General features: G+C 40.2%; 2 protein-coding genes across 5 annotated transcripts in view; one reads left to right on the forward strand and one right to left on the reverse strand.

Annotated features, from left to right (window-relative positions):
* Window positions 1–253: 253 nt before the first annotated feature.
* Window positions 254–20,604, reverse strand: CDC40 (cell division cycle 40). The gene is made up of 15 exons (XM_053460045.1): window positions 20,406–20,604; window positions 10,035–10,121; window positions 9,680–9,809; window positions 9,090–9,173; window positions 8,321–8,460; window positions 7,949–8,045; window positions 7,438–7,577; window positions 7,072–7,146; window positions 6,464–6,509; window positions 5,734–5,835; window positions 4,996–5,111; window positions 4,174–4,307; window positions 3,468–3,544; window positions 3,020–3,164; window positions 254–1,002 (listed from the first exon to the last, which is right to left on the reverse strand). Exons 1-15 carry the CDS (start codon window positions 20,556–20,558, stop codon window positions 825–827), a joined length of 1,704 nt encoding a protein of 567 aa, XP_053316020.1. The 5' UTR covers window positions 20,559–20,604; the 3' UTR covers window positions 254–824.
* Window positions 20,605–20,837: 233 nt separating this feature from the next.
* WASF1 (WASP family member 1) overlaps window positions 20,838–23,965 on the forward strand; it is a 40,855-nt gene continuing 37,727 nt past the window's right edge. Inside the window, exon 1 of one of the 4 annotated variants that reach the window (XM_053460047.1) lies at window positions 20,838–21,508. The gene's annotated coding sequence lies outside the window, so the exon portion shown is untranslated. Of the gene's footprint in view, window positions 21,509–23,513; window positions 23,624–23,965 lie in introns of those variants that run through there. The other 3 variants (XM_053460048.1, XM_053460046.1, XM_053460049.1) reach the window with 3 other exon arrangements.

Here is a 23,965-nt window from a genome sequence, read left to right on the forward strand (position 1 = left end):
CGGTCCCTAGGTAGTATGGCGACTGAGAGTCTTGAAAGCCACGTGGATTTTTTTTGCCTCCTTTTGTCAGACAACAAGTTGAGACGATGAGCGGCATTTCTAACACAGGTGAGATTGGTTAATAAGATGTGTGTACACTAGCCATTCTACTATACCTTGGCCACATTTAGTATCCAAGTCAAACTTTTAATAGAAAGCATGCCTATGTTTTTTGTTTATATTTTTAAGTAATATAATGGATATTACACAATACTTTAAAAAGAAAATTAAAAGTTTATTTGTACTTATAAAAAGGACAATATAGCTATACACAGAGCTCATAGATGACTTACATTATGTAATGCGCCAGTCCAAGCATATATACACAATTTCACACAGTTTTATGTAAATGACCAAAACATAGAACGAGTCATTTACATAATAAAAAATAAAAAAAATACTAGCGCAAATATCAGCTGTCAAATATACCTTTTGCCTCCAAAGAACATTTAAATATTTTTACATTTTCCTCCCCACAAAATATTGGTAAAAAAATATCATGAAAATATCTATTCTGTGACCACGTAGCTCATATACCATTTAGAACAGATACACTTAATGGTTATTTCGGCTGGTCGGCCATGTTCGGTATCTGGTAGGCAGATTATAAAATTAAATACATGATGAAGATGTGTGGTGCTAGACCAGCCACTGTGCCATTTGGTCATATGATATTTTAAAATATCACAGATCAGATAGATTTTGGGAAAACCAGCCACAATGTCACTTTAAGAGCAGGTAATTATATATATGATTACAAGCACACAGCTCCTGGATTGATGTCGTCAGTCCCATAGTTTGATAAGACCATCCCATCCGCATGTAATAACTTTGGATGTTTCATGAGGGTGCCAAACAGCACTGATGCAGACTTTATCATGAGCCTTCAGTCTGCTGTACAGCTTTGTTGTTTTCCAGTCCCAGATGTTCAGCTTCCCATCAGCATCACCAGAGACCACATAGCTGGAAAGAACAATATATATATATATTTCTGTAATGTACCTTAAATTGTCCAGTATCTTTTTTCTTTATATATATAAAGCGCAAAGAGAAATAGGAAGACATGTAAAACAGTTCTGTTCAGGCCTCACTTAGACTATTGTGTACAGTTCTGGAGACCTCCATCACCAGAAGGATATTGATACATTAGAGCAGGGCTTGACAAATTTGTTGTGAATCTAGGCGCCAGGTAAAAAAGTTAGGAGCCGGGATTTTTTTAAACTAACAGTTGGTCATGAGTGATCTGATCATCATCAGCCCACTTACTAAACTCACAGCATTTGACCTGGAAGCACCCTGGACTTTCAGGTCAGTGCTGTTTTTTTTTTGTTTATTTTTTTTTTAACCCTTTCAATGCTGATGTTCCATTGGAACACAGCATTGACTGAGATTTAGTCCCCACAAGCTTGTGGGGACAAATGTTAACCCCTGCAATGCCACGAATGTGTCATACACAATTGTGGCATTGAAGGGGTTAACGCTGCACTGTCGCTCTCAGGGAGCGATCAGGCAGCAGGGGGGTGTTGGGGCTGCTCTCGACACTCATGGGGAGACCAAAGAACCCTCTCCCCTGTCCCTGAAGCTGCCTCTGGCAGCTGGGACTCAAATTGCTGGTCTATAAACCAGCCATTGCAGGGGCTTCCATGCCTACAGGAATCATCAAAGGGCTTGTGGGGGGTCGTTTTTGCTGTTGCTGGTCTGCCTGGAAGCTTCCAGGCAGACCACCAGCAGCAGAGCCCCGTACAAAACGGGAATTAACCCCTAAATGCCGGCATTGAAGGGGTTAACGCTGCACTGTAGCTCTCATGGAGCAATCAGGCAGCTGGGGGGTGTTGTGTCAGGTAACCACACTTGTGTGGGGACCCAATCAACACACAACCCCCTTCCCTGAAGCTGCCTGTGGCAGCTGAAAACACGATTGCTGGTTTTGCAGCAACCGCGTTTTCAGCCTACAGGCTCACTCCGTGGGAGTGATCTCAGGCTCGGGGGCGGGCTCGGAGTGGCTGTGCTGTCTGCCCAGACTCCTGGGCAGACAGCAGCAGTAGCGCCCCTGTGTGGTGACTCAGCCTCTTACATCCACAATTTTTTCTGGATGTAAGAGGCTGACAAAACCTAGGCGCCAGGACAAAATTCTCTGTCGCCATGGCGACCTGGCGCCTGGGATTTGTCGAGCCCTGCATTAGAGAGATAGAGGAGAGCTACAAAAATGATAACCGGTGTGCAAGATAAAATGATCAGGATAGACTAAAAGATGTGCATGTATAGCTTGGATGAAAGAAGAATGAGGGGAGATGCAATTGAAACATTTCAATACTTAAAGGGATTTAACAAAGTACAGGCAAGCTTATTTCAGAGGAGGAACAATGTTAGAACAAGAGGTCATGGTCTAAAACTAGAGGGTCAGATACTTAGATGTGATGTAAGGAAGTTCTACTTTACAAAGAGAGTAGCGGATAAATGGAACCGTCTCCAAGCAGAAGTAGTGGAGGAATGTAACCCCTTCCGTACCATTGACGTACCTGGTACTTCCTGGTTGGGCGTCACCCACAGACCGGGACGTACCAGGCGCGTCATCGATTATGCGCGATCCAGTGTCGCTATGGACGCTGGGATCGCGAGGGGCAGCTGCTACAGTCCGCTGGGTATCCCCAGCGATCCGTAGCAGCCATTCTCCCTCAATTCCGTGCACGTGATCGATTTGAAGCGAATCACGAGCACAGAATTAAAATATTTAAATAAAACTGCGGTCTTCAAGGGACGCCAGTCCTGAAGGGGTTCAACATGCATCACATTTGAACTTGTAAATACAAACTGTGTTTCTGCTTTAGAAATATCACAGGGTACCACTGCAATAAATGATGCATACCACTTAGGTCACAATTTTTTTTTTTTAGAAAACAAATTAGTAACTAGACAATTCGCCATGAACTAAACAGCAACTAAGAAACAATTAAGAATATCCGCAAAAGTTTCTACTAACCTCATATCCGGAGAAAAGTCAACCTGGCAAGCATAGCCTGCTACCATATGACCTTTGAAAATTTTCTTTTTATTCAGTCTGAATCTGTTCTGAGCTCCAAATATTAAAATTTGGTTGTCCATTGATTGGCATGCAAGCCATTTACCTGGGAATAAAAGAAGTGAAATGGTGAAAAACACACTATTTTCCAACAAAAGTCCCCTGTTATGCAAACAAAAACTCTTAAGGTCTCCCTTAGCACTTGTGTGGATAAAAAGGTCTCAAGGAATTCAGGAGGCCAACATGAGAACAGCAAGCCCTTTAGTCTCTCGCTTCTACATGACATTTAATTTTCTGTCACAGTGGGACTTCTTTGCTTGGAACAAAAGATACGAATGGCAAAGAGAACAAATTAGGAAGCCAATAAAGAGAAGTTGTTATATGCAGTCGGGGCTATTTGTTTACTCACCATTAGGTGACAATGTCACAGCAGGCATGGAGTGCATGCTTGGCTCGGCAATGTACTTAAAGTCCACAGGAATATCCCTTCCAAAGAAAATCGCATGTCAGTCAGGTCACACCAAATTTAGAAAGTTGAAGAGTAAAGTGGGTTTTCCCCTTTTAGGAGTCTATTACCCCCAAAGTTAACTTTATGAACATCGCAGGTGCGTGGCTAACATAAAATAGTTCTAAACTTATTTTTAATTTAGATTTCAAACAATTTCAAATCTTAAGATGCTTTTTCATAATAAAAATGAGGAAATTCTATAAGAATACTGTTTTTAATAAAAAAAAAAAAAAATCAATCTGAAATCACTTTTTAAAGAATTCAATAAAGCCACTTGGCTCTCACTCAATCATATAAAATAGCAGATTCATATGGGAACTATAGAAATCATTGTGCTATAAAAATAAGCAGTCAACAAAATTGGCTGAAACTGCTAAAGCTTAATTAAAGATGCAAATGTATGCCGGGATGCAAAAAAAAGAAAAAAGCTTGCAAGAAGAAATGATTCTTCCATCTGCCAAATGAGACCATATGGTAAGTGGAAAGATAGGTGGTTTTCTGCAGGACAAACATGAAAAACAAACCTGTTCTCCCCACGATAGAAATGTTAAAAACCACACACATGTACCAGGAAATCCAGTGATTTATGTGGCACCGGGTAACTTACCACTCCCAGACTCTCAAACTCTTATCATCAGAGGTGCTCACAAAGCGCCTGTTCTCATCCACAAACGTAATGGTGTTGACAGCTCCCAGATGCCTGTCATATTCCTGAACGATCTCCCCGCTTCGAACGTCCCACTGAAATTTTAAAGCAAACACTAGATTAGGTCTAAAGGGTACATTACTATCATTCACTGAGCTGTCCTTATGTGCATTGGCATGAAAGGGCATTGGTAATATCACAAGTCTGCATAGTGATGGTACAAACGGGTCGGTCAGTGCTATGATCTATATGAACGGGTATGCCGGACAGATCTTTGAAATTTTGAAAATGTAAACTACTGTGCATAAAAGAAAACATGAATGTAAATGGTTAAGCTGCTCATTGGGGTTTTTATCAGTTCAACTGATGATGTTCCATTATCTCCCAGCTATTATTGTCACAGTACCTAATTTCAGTACCAGTTTCAGGGGATAGACTGGATCTGCTCTATGGTATGGTCCTCATTTTTGATTCACATGCAATAACTTCCTGCTTTTGATGTATACTACCATTCACTATTCATTTAGGCACGGATCCAGTCAACATACAAGGTGTGTGTGCGCGTGTGCGTGTGCGTACCATTCCGTAAATAAAATCCCAATGCTGTGTTTCTAATGAATGGGTCTTGTAGATTCTGTATTCAACCTGCCACTAATATGTTAAAGCTCTATAACAGGAAGGGGATACAATATTTGAGATCCACTATCAAATAAAGGGTACTTATTACACAGATGTTTCAATTAAGATGCAAAAGGAAAAACTGTAGGACATTCAGATACTCACCTGCACTATTTTCTTATCAGACATGCCAGCCACAAACAGACTCTGTTTATCTTCATCCGGGTTAAATTTTACACAGTAAGGTACTTTCCTGTTTGTAAATCTGGAAATGCATTGACCTAAACACAAACAATCATTCAAAATAACATTAATAAACATACTGTGCTGTTACAGATAGCAGAACCAAGCAGATAAGGATTAATTCCTATGCACAGAAAGTGTGTTATGGCAGGAAAGTCAGAAGAGAAGATTTACGGTCACAGGCTTATAAATGAACGCCTAACAGGCTCCTTAAAGGGAAAATGTCATGACTACAACTTTTATCATAATTAGACTAATTAATTAAAACTACGTTGTGTTTTTGTATGGCAGTCAGAGCACTTGTTTTGGTGATAATTAGTATAGAAGTTCACCGCATAGATATGTGCTTAAGATAAACATCATGCCATCCCCATTATATAGATATGTTAATTATTTGAGTCTGTGAACAGCTGCATATACTTAGTGTATAAAACTGCAAAATGAAAGATTTGGGGAAAGCGAAAAGCCCGAGTACAAATAACAGTGAACAATGTTTTTGGTCTGTTTGGAAGCAGATGATAAAAAAGGCAATTTACAGTGGCTTACTGCATACAAATACACAAAAGTCGATATCAAGAAAAGCTTAAATGTATGAGATACAGGAGCACAAAATACCAGGAACGTCGTGTTGCTTCCGATCACAGTGGATTTTGACATTACCTGTTTCAGAATCCCACAGCTTAAGATAACGGTCGTAAGCTGCACTTAGGAACTGAGTTCCAGCATTGTTGAAGCAGATGTCTCGAACGGCTTTACTGTGCCCTGAGCGAAGATAACGAAAAGGAACCAACTGAATTACTTACTGTTGTGACACAGTCAAATGGCATGTTATCAAAATAATTCGGCTCTCTCCAAGAGGAATCCTAAGCACAGTATTAACATTTCAGGAGACTAGCTAATGTACGCTAAAAGTCGACATTCCACACGTGGCATAAACTCCACGGGGATCAGTGTGCATGGAACATTATCTTGCTCTGTATTGAGAGTGGGGTAATTCGTTAGAAACCTATGAATTAAACCAAAATAACTCAGAGCATATGCATCAATCCACTTTAGTAAAATAGTACTGCTATTAAAATAAGTTTGCAATGTAACTTATAAAGCAATAATACAATCAAGAGAAACAATACGCGCGAGATGCTGTGTAACTTAGCATTAGGCCAACAGGAAAGATGTATTTGGGGAGAAGTCATACTGTAGAGGGATATAAATTGAATGTGCAGGTATTTTTAATATCACTGCTAAACATCTGGCTTAAGAAGGCTTTAATAAATAATTAAAAAAAGTAAATTATCTATTAATCTTTAAACCCGGCTGCTCCAATGTTGGGTGCACTAAAGCAAAACAAGAACAATCAAGCAATCAAAAAGGACTCAATGTGGCACCATACCTATGAATGTCCGTAAACATCTCCGTTCTTTGTACACTTCCCAAAGCTGTGGAAACAGAAAATAAAAGTAAAATAATCCACCTCAAAATTTTGTTCTTCCGTATTTCCCTCATCCTACTAAGGATTCTCCCCAGTCTCCTCAACCACCCTTTCAAACAATGCCCCAACCTAAGATGTCTAATTTCTAAATGATTTGGCAAAAGAATTTGCATTGTTTTTTTCAAACGAAGAAAGCAATGCTATCGGTTGTGGTTATCATTAGGTAACTCTGGCTGCTTCTTATGCTTAATACTCAGTCTCGGTATAATGAAAGCAGCCTTTTGGATACAAATTTGTGTAGCAATTTTTATTTCTGTAAAAAAAAAAAAAACAAAAAAAAAAACTGATGCTATGCTTGTCCCTCGTAGACCGCTAACATTCTGGGTTCTTCTCTTGATACTCTAAGTCTTACCCTTTACCTTCTAATATTCTTAATACAGCCAGATCAGAGCATTACAGATACTGCAGCTAGCAGCCAAACAGCAGTACCATAAAACCTCTCATATTTAAACTAACCACAATTTTACTACCGACATACCTTTACTCTTAGGAAATAAGATGTTCCTTACCTTAATCTTAGAATCCATTGAGCAAGAGAGCAGCAAGTGTCCAGAATGAGGGAATAATCTCACAGCACTGACACCCTGAGAACAAATATTCAAAAGACCCAACATTTAATAATTATTTTGTCTTCAAAGCAGAAATGTAAAGGTCTGTAACTAAAGAAGCATGGCCAGCTTTGAAAAATCATAGATCATAGATAGAACTCGTAGCTTGGCAGAACATTACTTAACATTTACTATTAATAAACCTGAATGAGCCACTAAACGTACAAGCAATATTAAAAAAATGCAAACTCTCATTATACAACTAAATATAAATGCATAACAACCTGGTTAGCAGTGTTTTCAACAATGGGACAGAAGTGCACTAACCTTAGTATGTCCAGACCAAACATGGATCTGTTTCTTAGGAAGATAACATTTATCAGGTGCTTCAGTGGAGCGCAAGTTGACGTCGACATCTTGAGGGATATGAATATAAGATCTGCCTTGGTAGTCATACATTTCTTTGACTAATAAATGGAAGACCAGAAAACGCATTAAAAACACGAATAATGACTTGAAATGTACTGAAATGCAGGGCAGCCAAGACTCTGTAAACATAACCACAATATCACCCATGGTAGTGAAGTTGCAGTTTCAACTCACTGAAGTCAGTATGCATTATGAAGAGCCAGCTCTGACACGTTTCTCCTGCTAGTTGGGCTAAGCTGACCCTACATAATATCACAAGTATTATCCCTTTCATAATGTAAAGTAGGAAAAAAAAATCCAAGCCCCACTTTACACATTAAAAAGCAGCTTTGAATGACACGCGCTTGCAGATGTGAGATGGTAGATGGTTTTGGACTGAATAATGTGTTACAAAGAACTGTGGCCATACCATGCAAGATGGTCTTCTCGTCAGCTGGCTTTTCTTCTTCTTGTTTACCCCTCTTCTGCCTCTTAGCAGTGATTTCATCCAGCTCTTTCTGCTGCTCCTAATTTGGAAATTTAAATAAAGAGAGTGGGCTCTACGTAGAGTAGCGGTGGGCAAACCTGTTATCAAGGAGTCAAAACCCGAAAGGCTTTCTGGATAACCCATAAGACATAACCTGTTATCAAGGAGTCAAAACCCGAAAGGCTTTCTGGATAACCCATAACCCATAAAAACTGGGAAAATAAATGGCGTCCAATAAGCAATGGAAGCCTTGATTTTAAAAATTCACGTAAACAGATTTTTCACATCAAATTAGTTGTTGCTTGCATTATTTACCTCTGAGGGCTTCGCAACATCCTTCTCATCGATATATTTAGCCCAAGGACCAAGGAAGCCATCTATGTCTGACGCATCACTTCCTTTTACTTTTTTCCGTTTTTCTGATTTCTTCAGATTGGTTTCAAACACCGTTAATCCTAGGAGTAAAAGACCGCAAAGCATGAGTTTACAGAAATCAATTCAATAAGGAATAAGTAGGGCTATGTACGAGAGACAATTACTTCATTTAGATGAGAGATCTTTAGGCCTAAATATGGAATTCTAATCTAATAATATTACATTCAGTTCACATAATTAACCTCAATCATTTCCTTTTTCCCCCAAGCACAACAGTGGCAGTACTTTGTGTAAAAACTGCTGGATTACATTCTCATGCTTTGCTTATTTAACTTTAAAATGCTACAGGCTTGTGGTAGGTGACCAGAAGTTCAGACAAGTGCTTTATATGTAAGTAAAACTTTCCAAGTAATACAATGCACACAGCGAAGGGTAGATAAGAGATGTCCTCTTATAGACAATGGATATGCAAGAATATTACATCACACAATAGGGCCAGTGCCAGACTTTGAAGATGACTGGGACATTCTCACAATGCGGGACAATGAATAATTACATATTTGTATGCAGGAAATGTCAAAGTTTATTAAGCCTGCTCTTGTTCGACTCAAAGAAGCACGGATGTGCGATGATGTAAGAGCAATTTAAGGTGTATAGAAGCACGCGTCGGTTGACAGAGGCAAAAAAAAAAGGGAAACATGACTGTCACCTTGATTCTTTTCCGCATCATCCACTGAACCAATATATTTATTGGCCGTTTCTTGAGTATCTATTGTGGGATCGAGGGCATAGCCTACAACAGAAGACATGGTCGTTACATTTTTACAATTGCGACAGTAAACATGTTATGTTACTGAAGTCCAACAATAAAGTGGCCCTCAGTATTAAACTGTTCTGTGAAACTATGGAAAAGTGGAAGCAGCCCACAACAGTACATTCTTTGCTTGCTATTTTTCCACAACAAATGTGGACAATATGCTGATAGAATGATACTCAAGCCATCCAGACAACAAAGGACTTTTGTACAAGCACAAAGTTGACTGGGGAAAGAGAGCCGCCTTGTGGACGTCAACACATAAGATGTCAAGCCTGGGATTTAACTAAATATGACAATTTCACAGAATTAGTAAATCTATATTGCTTGCTTCAAATTTATTAGACCAAGACAAAAGACTAAAAAAGCTCAGCGGATTTCATTAGAAGTTGGGTAAGAATACATACCGATCTAAAATCCACCCCATAAAGCCTAACCACACGCACACGTCTATACACACATACTTAAACACGTCTGTTTCATACCATAAGTTGCAAACGTTCGCCTCTGCTGTTCAAACATGAAGTCATTGACGTGAGCTGGTTCCGCGTACCCAGAGAGCATGTTTCTTGGTGCAGCCATCTGCTGTGTTTTGAAAGGATTATTGGGTCCAAACTGCATTTAGAACGATATAAAATATCAGTATTCATTGCATTAATGAATGTAGCACTGCTCACCTCAAATTTTGCACTATATTTTGAAGGATGGTTACCAAGTATTCTAGCAAGAAACCACCACTCTGGGGACTTCATTTAGCACAAAAAATATGGAGATCTTAGAAGACAGATTTTTTTAGGAGCCAGGAAAGGATGCTTCCAGCCAAAAAAACAAAAGGCTTACCTCGGGTGCAAACATGGTTTCATAGGTAGGATTAAACTGGACTTCCTTGATGGAAGGGTCCAGATGAACGCCAGCTTCCACATCTTCCTGCAAAATAGCACACACACGTTCAATTATTTACACTCTGCTTGCCAAAAAGCGACACCATTATCAACATAACAAAAAATATACTGTACATTAACAGTAGGTTAAGTAAGGCTATATTCTATTGTGATATAAGATGCGTTTCCTCCTGTAAACTAGGTCTGAAAAGTCAGAGGGGGAAAAAAATAGTAATTTCTCCACTTTCGTTTGTGATTTTAACACTGAAGCACATAATTAGTACTGTCGAGAAAGGCTTTGACTTAGGTTATTATTATAGCTTGGGTTCCAGTTTCAGCAATTAGACAGTGCTCTTTACTACTGTCTAAGTATGGGGTGTGTATTTGTTAGCCTTTATATAAAAAAAAAAAATTTGTTCAATGAAAATAATCATTTGGCTTTCTAAAGATATATGCCATGATAATACTGAAAATAAAGAATGAAGGGTAAAGCAAAGCTGAACGTAACATAGCAAATAAACAAATACATATCATCTAAACCATTACTTTGCATGGGATTTTGTTACTGTGCCCATTAAGGTAGTCACGGCCATACGGACCAACGCACTAGCAGCCTGTTCTGCGGGACACACACACACACACACACACACACACACACACACACACACACACACACACACACCAAATTGAATTCCTGTTTCCTTGCACTCCTAAAATTAGACAGAAAATAGTTGTCCCGTCTTTCTGAGCTCATTAAATCAAGAGTACTGACCTATTTGGCTTGATTCTCATTACAGCTGGTAACGTCTAAAGCATGCAAACTATGTTTACTAGTATAAAGTATATTTTTGTCACTACTAATGAAAATCACTCTGTCACACCATCATACATTCATTGCCAAAAATAATGCGCACGCACAAAAAAATACCTTGGTCGACCAAACTGGACACGTCTCCCACTCCTTGTCTATTGCAGGGTCACGTGATGTGATGTCATGTCACCCCCCCACACACACACACAAAACTAGCTTCCTGGGAACTTACAGGAAAAGGATCCAATGCAGCGGATTTACTCTCCCTTCACTAATCTATGATGCAAATAGAGCTATACTTGGCACTGCGCACATACCGTGCTTGCCTTTATTCTGTGGGCTAGAGGAGCCATAATTGTAAGATTGATTCCAATTTCAAGATGGTCACTTGGCTGACAAAAATCAAGTCACCTGCTTATACACTAATGGTTATTCTTATAAAAAAAATATGTTTTATAAGTGTTGTCATTGCGTAATGTTCCCGTTCAATTAAGTGTCATGATGATTAGAGACTCTGATGTCACAAAAATAAATCCCTCAAATATGTGCAAACAGGGAAAAGAAAAAACGTCGGTGCGCTAAGCTAGTCACAGGCTCAAATAATACAAATGTGTAATACGAGGCCTACCAAACAGGTGTAAGCATGCTGCAAGAAACAGTGTATTGGCTGTACAATGTATACAAGAAACAAAAACTGTCTGCGCTTCTTACCCTAATAAAGTTGGCAACAAATATATAAACATAATATAAATGAGAGGTTTTGGTTATATGAATTGGCCAAAGCATAATTAAGCTCCCCCGCCACGTCAAGGCACACTCTCAATAGGGTGAGAACCTACTCTCACCTCCTACATAGTGGGCACACAAAGCAGTTTATACTGCTACCAAAACCTTATTAATGTGTTGGGGGAGGTGCAATTAAACCTCCTCCCTATTAACCCCTGGACAGCAAGCTGCAACCAGACTGATGTTTGGTAGGCCTCGTATTACACGTTTATATTATTTGAGCCTGTGACTAGCTTAGCGCACCGACATTTTTTCTTTTCCCTGTTTGCACATATTTGAGGTTGTTGGCTCCTCATCAGTCTGGTTGCAGCTTGCTGTAATTGCACCTCCCCAACACATTAATAAGGTTTTGGTAGCAGTATAGACTGCTTTGTGTGCCCACTATGTAGGAGGTGAGAGTAGGCTCTCACCCTATTGAGAGTGTGCCTTGACGTGGCAGGTGAGCTTAATTATGCTTTGGCCAATTCATATAACCAAAACCTCTCATTTATATTACCGTATTTGCTCGATTATAAGACGAGGTTTTTTTCAGAGCAAATGCTCTGAAAAATACCCCTCGTCTTCTAATCGGGGTCGTCTTCTAATCAGACCTCAAATAGAGGTCTGATTAGGAGACTAAGATCCAGATCCCCCGCACCGCTGCAGGGGACCTGGATCCTCCTGTCTCCCCCCCCCCATACACACACTTACCGGTGCTTCGTGCTGTATTGCCGGGGCAGCGATCCGCGCAGCCGGAAGGAGGTGGAGTTGGCAGCGGGGGTTTGTCTGCGTCCGTCGCGTATACCTTCCCCCGGCTGTCAGAGATCAGAGTTCCCCTGACAGCCGGGGAAGGTATTCGAGACGGACGCAGACAAACCCCCGCTGCCAACTCCACCTCCTTCCGGCTGCAGCAGAAGGAGACGTTAACCCGCTGCCCCGGCAAAACAGCATGAAATTGGAAGCACCGGTAAGTGTGTGTGTGTGTGTGTGTGTGTGTGTGTGTGTGTGTGTGTGTGTGTGTGTTAGTGTGTTAAATGGGGGCATAGGGCATTTCTGGAATGCCTTATACCCCTATTTGCCACTCTGGCACTTAGGGGGTTAAAAAGCATATTATGGGGCAGAGTGGCATATAGGGAGGTATAACGCATTTCACCTCCCTATTTCACTCTGCCCCATAATATGCCTTTTAACCCCCTAAATGCCAGAGTGGCATATAGGAGTATAAGGCATTTCTAAGGGGGGTAAAAATGCCTTTTAACTCCCTTAATGCCACTCTGCCTCCTGGAATGCCTTATACCTCCCTATATGCCACTCTGCCCCATAATATGCATTTTAACCCCCTAAATGCCAGAATGGGATATAGGGGTATAAGGCATTTCTGGAGGCAGAGTGGCACATAGGGGGTCAAAAGGCATACCATGGGGCACAGTGGCATATAGAGGGTTAAAAGGCATATCATGGCCATATTGGTGTGGCAAGCCTGGGGGCAGATGTGCGTTACTGGGGGACAGGTTGGAAAATACAAGGAAATAAAAATAAAAAAAATATTTTTCTCAATCATAGCTTTTATTAAAAAAATAGTTTACATAAATTAACATTTACTGGTAAAACTTTTTTCCTTTAGGGTCGTCTTATATTCAGGCTTTTTCTTTTTTTCCTAAGTTAATATTCAGATTTTGGGGGGTCGTCTTATAATCAGGGTCGTCTTATAATCGAGCAAATACGGTATGTTTATATATTTGTTGCCAACTTTATTAGGGTAAGAAGCGCAGACAGTTTTTGTTTCTTGTATACATAAATCCCTCTCCCAGAACAATGAGGTTAATAGTTACATAGTTACATAGGCTGGAAAAAGACATGCGTCCATCAAGTTCAGCCTTTCCTATATCTGTTAATTTGTTGCTGTTGATCCAAAAGAAGGCAATAAACCCGTTTCGCTCTTTCCAATTTTGCACTAACCAGGGGAAAAAATCCTTCTTGACCCCAAAATGGCAGTCAGATTTCTCCTTGGATCAATAAGCTGTTTCCCCATAATTAAAGATTATATCCCCGAACATTATGTTTTTCCAGGTATCCATCCAGTTGCAGTTTAAACGTCTGTACAGACTCCGATAAAACTACCTCTGCAGGCAGAGAATTCCACATCCTTATTGTCCTTACTGTAAAAAACCCTTTCCTCTGCTTTAGTCTAAATCTCCTTTCTTCCAGTCTAAATGCGTGACCACGTGTCCTATGCATAGTCCTGTTTATGAACAGATTTCCACACAGTGGTTTGTATTGGCCCCGAATATATTTATATAACGTTATCATATCCCCTCTGAGGCGAAGTTTTTCTAAACTAAACAGATTTAAATTAGTTAACCTTTCTTCATAACTATAGCGCTCCATTCCTTTTATTAATTTTGTAGCCCGCCTCTGCACCCTTTCTAGTGCTATGATATCCTTCTTTAGAAAAGGTGCCCAAAATTGCACAGTATATTCGAGGTGCGGCCTTACCATTGATTTATACTGGCTTTAGCAACTGCTGACATTGCACATTGTTGCCTAGTTTGTTGTCTATAACAATTCCCAAATCCTTCTCATTTGTCGTTACCCCTAATTCACTACCGTTTAGGGTGTAGGTTGCTTGTGCATTCGCTAGCCCGAAGTGCATAACTTTACATTTATCTACATTGAATTTCATCTGCCATTTGAGTGCCCAGTCCCCCAGTCTATCTAGATCCCTCTGCAGCACAGTAATATCCTGCTTGCCCTGTATAACTTTACCTAGTTTAGTGTCATCTGCAAACACAGAAACATGACTTTCAACACCTACTGCCAGGTCATTTATAAATATGTTGAATAAAATTGGTCCCAGAACAGAACCCTGAGGGACACCACTTACCACTTTTGACCAGCTTGAAAATTTACCATTTATAACAACTCTCTGTTCTCTACCTCTAAGCCAATGTTCTACCCAAGAACAAGCATTTGCATCTAGGCCAATTTCTTTCAGTTTGAATACTAACCTATTGTGTGGAACCGTGTCAAACGCCTTGGCAAAATCCAAGTAGATTACATCCACTGCAACACCCTGATCGACACTTCTACTTACTTCTTCGGAGAATGCAATTAAAATTAGTTTGACAGGACCTATGTTTCATAAAACCATGCTGATTTTTGCTAATACTGTTCTTCCCTATGAATTCCTGAATATTATCCCTTAATATGCCTTCATATACTTTCCCAACCACGGAAGTTAAGCTCACAGGTCTATAATTTCCAGGCACAGAGTTTTGAATGGTGCTGGAGGTGTAGAAAGAGATCCAAATAAACACTTGTAGTAAGATATCTACGGTGTTCTCAGACTAGAAGGTAGTTCTTGTAAGCAACATCTGGTGCTTTACAGAAATAATGTGTGACATTAACCATATCAAGCTTATTGATCCATCTGAAAAGCAACACAAACTATGCATTAATGTGTGCGGTCCTTTGGATTTTAAATATATAGCTGAGTGTACACCAGACAATTCACATGTTTCTTTAAACAATTACATTTTTTGGCTTCTTTTCCCCACATGCTTTATGCTTGTTTTGAGAAAAAGAATTTAAATATAAATATAATAAATTAAAACATATTAATTGGGACAGTGATGTCACCATGGCATCAAAAAAGTAGATGAGAGAGCCATACTCAACAGTGCAAAAATAAAAAGACATACATACATACATTTTGTTCCCTAATTGCCCCCTTAGCGCTAATAAAAAAAAAATGATTATATATATATATATATATATATATATATATATATATATATATATATATATATACACACACACACACACACACACACACACACACACACACACATCTCACTTGAGCCAATAGTATTAAAAAGTATGTAAAATAGGGTAATTTGTAAAGCATGCATGTGGCCCTCTGGAACTTAATCAGTAGATGTTGTTGAATTTTTTTTTATTCTTACATTCAAGGTGTATGACAAGACTGGAATTGACAGATTAAGACAAACTGATACATTAGGTGGAGAGGCCCTGCTCGAAAGTTTACAATCCCGAGGTGGGTCACTGTTTAGCTGTGGCACCTACAGAATAGAATTAAGCAAAATTTCAAAAAATATATATTTTTTTGTATGTTAGTATTGAGTTTCTATTAATCACCAATAATTATGTTTTATGTACTTCTATGACTTTAAAAGAACTTCTGAGCAAAAGAATGTATAGTTTGTGTGGGTTCAGGAAATAAGGAACACAAATAATGCACATGCCGGATAAAAGCACACGCCTGAATATTTACTAAAAAAGGCCCTACATTAACAGAGACAACAGTTTACACATCACTTTCAGAAATCTTACTCACTAGACTAACGGGAGAAAACAACCTTATGGCCTGTATGCCACTAACTACGGTTACTTTTCCCAGGTCAATAACCGAAATCAGGCTTTATTGAAAAATCCGATTGACATTAAATGCTCTGAAAAGGGAAGGAAAAAAATAAAATCAGCCTCAACAAAATGGAAAGATGTGAACTGCCAAGCGTGGGAGAGAACAGACAGGCTTTCAAGTTAGCAGCACGTTGCCAAGGTGACACGTTTAAAAGAACTTCGGGAAATAATATATTTATATAAAATAGATTTTCCGGTAACATGTAAAGAGGCTTTTAAAGTCTATTTATCCACTTTTTTTTTTTTTAAATCGTGTGAAGCTACTTAAATCGTGTGAAGTGCTCTATATAAATAGCTCCGAATGGGAATTTAAGGTGACAGCACAGCGACTAGGGCACAGTACTCTGTCTACACAAACCCCGTCCGTGCTCGGTATCGGCACATAAGAGCCTGAATTCAGGGAGCAGCCGCGGGAAAAGGTTGTCAAGCAATACCTGCTGCCTTGCATTTCCACCTCCGAGTGCCAGGGTCGTGAGAAACTAAATGCTCGGCCCCCCTCGAGCACAAAAAGGATAAAAACACTAGAGCGCTCTCTCCACTTCCACGCACTATATACTGAAACATTTCATGCCTTAGCAAAATCTCCCTGCAAGGACAAAAGCCACATACATGAAAACAAAACGCTGTTCCTAACACTTCATAGAAGCCAGTTTAGCGACCACGTATGATGTGAACAGCTCTTAAACTAGTGTGGTTAATAAATGAACTTAAAATTACATTTTATTAGATGCACTTTGGACTGCATTTCATGTTAATCCACTTGGTGCAAGAATCCATATTGTACAAATCCACTAGGCTGCTCTTTATTTGGTGATACATAAACTAGTAGTTACCAATTATAATAAATAAAAGAAATGGACAAATCCCAAGTATTAGGTAGCCACGGTTCGGATGAAACGCTTCAATAATGACCCCCCCCCCATTTACTGAACATAATTGGATTTCAAAGTAATGTAATCCCGTTTCCCGCCAAACGCGTGTTAGGTGCCTTTTCGGAAGCCGGTGCGGTACAAGGAAGCGCATCAACCAGGCCTTTTTTCTGCCAGTCAGGCTTTTCGGTTTTATGCCATTCCGGTTACCAGTAACAGGAAATTTATATTACGGCGGTGTCCCTGCTTGTGAATTGGTAGATATTTGGGCACACTGGCTGGAACAGTAAGACACTGGCTGATTTACTTTTGTTAATAAAAGTCATGTCTTAAACAATTGCTCTTTTCCTTACTACATCACCTTGATTTTGGATTCTATTCTTTTATAGGATGGCAGTCATTGTTATAAAATCATTTAAGAAATGTTAAGGGTATCAATATACACAAAACATGGACACACAAAAACATGACATGAGCTTTAAAATGGCATGAACCCGAATAGCAATGTAATACAAAGTAAGTGTTTCTAAATCACACTTACAAGCAGCTTCACCAAGAACAGTTTATTATACACGCACACATATCTATATAAATTTATATATCCCTAATAAATCACCCCGTATCAATAATAAAAAATATTTAATTCACACATTTCAGTCGCTTCACAGAGATCTTTACCAAGTATAAATATTAAAATGCATATAAGGAGTTTTTTTTTTTATCCCCAAACAATGTAGTTGCCTGTTTAACTCCGCACATGCTGCACATTAAAAATAACCCCCCACCACCATAAAATTCTGGTGCTGAAATTCTAAACAGTGATATTTTTACACTATATAAATGCTTTTGCACTTAAACAATAACCATAGTATTAAACTGAGCTCTAGTTGCATCTATAAGTGAATTGTCTCCTGGTAAAGAATTCAAAGCTAACATCATATCCTCAAAACTTGTCTGATTTCCTTCCAGATCATAAACATATCTGTGAATCTAGTGGAAAGTATTATATCCAGAATATTGGTAGTTTCAATAACATACATAAAGGCGTTTGCATGGGCTGGGGTCATCACCGCCCCCATTGAAGTACCATTGATTTGTATAAATAGTTTTGTTTTTTTTTAAACTTTCAAATTTAAAGAAATTCAACTTTAAAGCCAAAAAACCTTTAACTTGTCAATCATGTCCCCTGTATCCCTTAAATAGGTACTCTGTATCGCATCTGTGAATCCAGCCATTTGCCAAGTGGTTCCAAGTGTCCCCTGCAGGCAGACACTATATATCAGCCTGGGGGGTACATAGGATTCTTGTGTATCTTTGGGTGGGTGAACATGAATTTTAGGAGTCGTTCGTATTAAATAGGAGATCCTGTTTAGTAATATATCTGTGTTGCACTCCACCATTCACAACATGCTCAATCATCTTAAGAATTGTTGGGTTAAAATTCAATCTCTCCTAGGTATTGAGGTCTTCCATTGGCAACAAGCCTCATGACTGTACTATCCACTCATCCAATGATCTCCTTCTATCCTCTCCTTTGATTTCTTGCTCTCATGCATGCTTACAAAATTTCTCAAGGGCTGCCCCTATCCTCTGGAATGCCCTCCCCGGGTCTATCCGCCTTTCTCCGTGTCTTTATTCCTTCAAAAAATCCCTCAAGACCCACTTCTTTAAGGGTGCTTACAACATAAAACATTAACACCCTCCCATATTCTTTTAGCTCACCTTTCCTAGTCCCTCTCCTGCAATACTTACACTAGTGTGGCTGGTCTATCCCTAACAACGGCACTTTTACCTATTGTGTAATACACCCTAAATCAGGGCTCGACAAATCCCAGGCGCCAGGTCACCGTGGCGACTGAGAATTTTGTCCTGGCGCCTAGGAGTTTGTCAGCCTGTTACATCCCCAAAAAACCGCCCCACAATGCCAAGATCGCGGGGGCGCTGCTACAGCCACCTAGAGCCGCCCCCCAAGCCTGAGATCACTCCCATGGAGTGATTCTGTAGGCTGAAAATGCGATTGCCGGCAAACCAGCAATTGCGGTTTCAGCTGCCACAGACAACTTCGAAGGGGGTTGTGTGTTGATTGGGTCCCCACACAACTGTGGGGACCTGACAACACCCCCCAGCTCCATGACAGCGAAAGTGCAGCAATAACCCCTTCAATGCTGCAGCATTTTAGGGGTTAATTCCTGTTTTGTACGGGGCACTGCTGCTGGTGGTCTGCCTGGAAGCCCAGGCAGACCAGCAACAGCAAAAAGAGCCCCCACAAGGCATGGAAGCCTACAGGAGTCATCAAAGAGACTCCTCTCTGCAATGGCAGGTCTATAGACCAACAATTGCGTCCCAGCTGCCAGAGACAGCTTCAGGGACAGGGGGAGAGGGTTCTTCGGTCTCGACATGAGTGTGGAGACCAGCCCCAACCCTCCCCTGCTGCCTGATTGCTGCATTAGCGTGACAGTGCAGCATTAACCCCCTCAATGCCACAATTGTGTATCACATTTGTGGCATTGCAGGGGTTAACATTTGTCCCCACAAGCTTGTGGGGCCTAAATATCAGTCAATGCTGTGCTCCAATGGAACATCAGCATTGAAAGAGTTAAAAAAAATATTTTTTTTTTTAAAAAAACAGCACTGATCAAATGCTGCGAGTTGAGTAAGTGGGCTGATGATGATCAAATCACACCTGACCAACTGGCTCCTACCTTTTTTTTAGCTGGCGCCTAGATTCCCAACAAATTTGTCAAGCCCTGTCCTAAATCCCTCTAGATTGTAGGCTGATTTGAGCAGGGCCCTCCTCAAATTGTTATGTCACATACTACTTGTTATGTCCTGTCTACCCATTGTACAGCACTACAGAATTTGATGGTGCTATATAAAATAATAATAATGTATAATTCATAACAACTTTTCCTGGCAGGGCGTATTATGACTGAATGATGGGGTGCATTTTAACATTATCTCTGATAAAGCTTACAGTTACCTACTGAATGACTGTAGAAGAGTGCAGCCATCAGAGCCAAACCAATGCCCCAACAGACTAAGTGCTGCGAGGGAGGCTGGGGAGGACTTGAGTACAGACATGGAAGCTTGCACTAAGTAAAGTTTTGAACTCCCTTGTTTTTCTCTCAGAACCTGCCGCAAATGGTTATTTTTCATCCCCTACATACAGGCACTAGGATACTGGTTAAAAACGTAACTGGTCTACAGTACAAAACAGGCCATGAGGTCCAATTCAAGAACAACATGAAAAGTGTGTGTGTGTGTGTGTGTGTATATATAGATATAGTTACATATATAGCCCGGGAACGACGTTTGTACAAGACAAGATCTGATTTTACATAAAAAAGGAAATCATCGAGTTAGTTAAAAACGTGGATAGCGTTCTGTAGAGTTACACTCAGCTAACCCTCTCCCAGCATGTCTCCGGCCCCTCTGGACTCACCTTCACTGCCACCTCGGGTGCAGAATCCACTACCTTTAAAGCACCAGCTCCCAGCGGCAACGGTTTAAGATGGATACCGCTTTCTTGCCCCTCAGCCTCTGGTTCTGACTCGGAACCGCTGCTGTACGAAACAAGAGCACTTGCTGCCGCCATTATTTCCCAGGAAGTACGTCAAGAAAGCTTCGCCGCGCAGCAGCTTGGGAGACGAAGAGTGCATGAAACGCACCACTGTTTTGTCCGTTCATACACTTTTAAATAAAGTTTGGAGAAAAAAGTGGTTTGTACACCTTTGCTTCGTATTGCTACCCAACGAGTTATGTAGAGGAATGCATATGTTCAGATCGTAGTACATACACACCAATTACACAAGGTTCATCGTAATAACTTCCACGTTACATAATTGGTTACTATATTGACCAAGTACACCTACTGTGTTTTTTCCCTAACTTTAACCCCTTAAATGAAATATGGTTGAAACCGGGTCGGCAGTGACGCCACATGGCGAGCTTCCTACCCTTCAACCTGATTATAGAACGTTTTAAAAAAAAAAGAATCTACCGAAGGCAGCCGCGGATGGGTGGGTTGTACCAACCAACAGGCAGCTTTGGGGGGCGAGGAAGATACCAAGTCTCGTCAATATTATTCTGTATTTATCCAAATTCCACAAGCAGGGTATCGTAATGCGGCAAACGTAAAATCCAGCGCCATCAAATTACACGTTATCCCAGGGAGGGGGGTTGGTGTTCGCATGGGACACAGTCAGATCAGAAGATTGCCCTCCTCCCCCTTCCTCCCATTGTTGACCTGTTCCCGCCCCTTCTCCCATCACAAGCTCTTGCTGCAGGGCAGGCGAGCGGCTCCTGCTCTTGTTTCTGCTTCGGAGTGTTGTCCTTGTTTTCCGAACGCTGCTTGACAACGGGCCCAGGGATGTGAGGCGCAGCTAAACGGTCACAATAATAATAATATTAATAAAAAAATAATACTAATAATAAGAGACGTACGGAGTGAGCGAGTACCCGGTGAGAGAGAGGCAGAGGATGAGCTGCACTCAGCGCTGAGGAGAGCTTCATTCATCCCGAAGCCCAGCACTGCCCTGTGTGTATGTATGCGCCTGTCTATGGCTTTTGCATGTGCATGTTATATAGCACACACGCACACACACACAACATATCAATGGACAGAACATCTGTATGTAAAGCCATGCCTGATCATTTGGGGACAATTGCGCCCTAGGAGCTTATATTCTAATGTGTGTATCTAGGGGGTGGATGCTGTCCGTAGGTGTAACTTCCAGCGGTTCAGTGCCTTTCTACTAGGCACGAGCAGGATTTTAATCAGAAATGGCAGTCATTGATCTGTCAGCAAAGGCGGTTATGCAGTGAATACCTGAAAAATGTACATCTAGAAACAGGATCATGTTAGGTACCGGATCTCTTTCCCATGCCGTGTGCTCAGTTATCTAGATTTATCAATAGGAGTTCAATAAAATAACAATCAAAGGCTGCTTATGATCTTTAGACTTATGACAGGTGCGTGCGAGAAAGCCAGAATACCTGATTTGCATTGCTTGGAAATCAGCATAAAGGAAAGGCTGCTATAGATACATCCAGCGCTATTCAACAGTATGTGTAAGAAATTGAAATTTCTGCTTTTCTCTCGCAGAAGAGAACACATTATTTGTATATTTCATGTGTATTTCAGCGTAGTATTGTCACGCAGATTGCTCAGGATGTGCTGTCTAAAAGGTGTCCTCGTTCCTGCTAATGAGAGGATATATAGACTAATGGTCATTGAGCAACATTTTGTCCTCTACACAGGCCACACGCATACTACTAGTTCGAATTTATACGCTTTTTGTCATTTTGTAACATATGATGAATATTGATTCATTGCTTTGGTTCTGCATGGTTCTCTCTGATCTGTTAAGAAGAATAAAGTATTTAGTAGAAACAAGCTATTTATATTTATATATATATTAATAGATCTATCTCTATATATAAATATATATATATATATATATATATATATATATATATATATATATATGAGACCTGGCGGTGCAGCATTGATAATGTATTGTTTGTTCCCTGTAATGTGTGTTTGTGTTTCACTGAACTGTCACACCGTTTAAGATGGATATGTCTTCCTTTGCCAATAAGGCAAATAAATTCAGGGTGAAAACGGTAATCTTTTAAAATGATTAACACAAAACATTGACATTGCGTCAATATGTTTTATTGTCTTGACAATGTAATGTCCCCCTAAATCTTATTCTTCTAACCGTGTTTGTGATTTTTACTTTGCTGTGCTTTATTTAAAGCATGGTATTTATAGCTTGTGTGTCCCACCATGACTCTTGGTGTCACTTTGTTTAATTTCGCATTTAAGCACCCTGTTTATTCTGTTTGAAATTATACAAACATCCTGTATATGTAAGGCGTATGACATCATCGACTGCAAACATCAACCTGCATTTCCCTGTGTGCGCAGGCAAGGTGTGTGCCCAGAATATAAATAGTGCTGTGTCAGAGACTAGCGCTGGTATCTGATTAAAGCAATCCGATCCCCTTTCTCCATCACCCACCCCCACCTGTCCCCTTTCTCTTCCTGGAAGAGGATGGAGCGAGCTGATCACTCGCATGGTATCCGGCCGCTTCCTTGTGCATTGTTAGCCTAGAGGATTGTATGAGTTTTGTCTGTGACCAGATGACCGCCCCTGGACCAATACCCGCGGAATACTTGTTTCTAGAGTAGACTGTAGGTAAATGTTTGGAAACTCACTTAATTCACGATAATTTAGTTAATGAATTAGAAGAAGGATTATTGTTTTATATAGCACCATTGGTAGCGCTGTACAAATCTCTCTCTCTCTCTCTCTCTCTCTCTATATATATATGTATATATACCGTATATATAATTACACATGTTACGGATGCATGTTTAGTTACAAAGTCCTGCCATCAGTGCTTATAAATGTGGGAGGGACAGATTGTGTTCTATCACAAGAACGAGGAGTTGCTTTTCGGTTTCTGCATCTGCTCCCAACACATTAGAATTGACATTCTGCTAGGAAGCGATCCCTGTGCAAAGGTGGCTGGCACACAACTGCTTTCTACATGAATGTGCATCTCTTATTCTGCTAGCTCTAGGAGTTATGGTTATGTTTGAGTCAGCTGACCTTTTAAGCAATTTCAGCCTTATTGAGGTTAATGAGCATGGTACGTATGAGTCCTTGTTTGCATTCTCTATAAATATATATGTGTCATGTAACGTACTAATTGAAATTCTCAGAATGCTTGAGCTAACTTAAATTCCAAGTGACCCCCCCCATGTCGGAAACTGGAATTGCGTGCATTGATTCTGCTAGTGCCCATCTTCCTCATATACTAATGTTTTCCAAATTGTGTTGATGCACTTGTTGTAGATAGACTGCCATTTAAATATGTCCCCCAAATAGTTGAATTTGTGACTCTCAAGGCACTTTGTTAAAGAACCAATGCTGTGTCCGCTCCGATACCTCTGTAGATTGCGTCCTGTTTTCCCGTTGACCTGATAATACA

This window comes from Spea bombifrons, chromosome 3 (genome assembly GCF_027358695.1).
Source record: "Spea bombifrons isolate aSpeBom1 chromosome 3, aSpeBom1.2.pri, whole genome shotgun sequence".
Lineage (NCBI taxonomy): Eukaryota > Metazoa > Chordata > Amphibia > Anura > Pelobatidae > Spea > Spea bombifrons.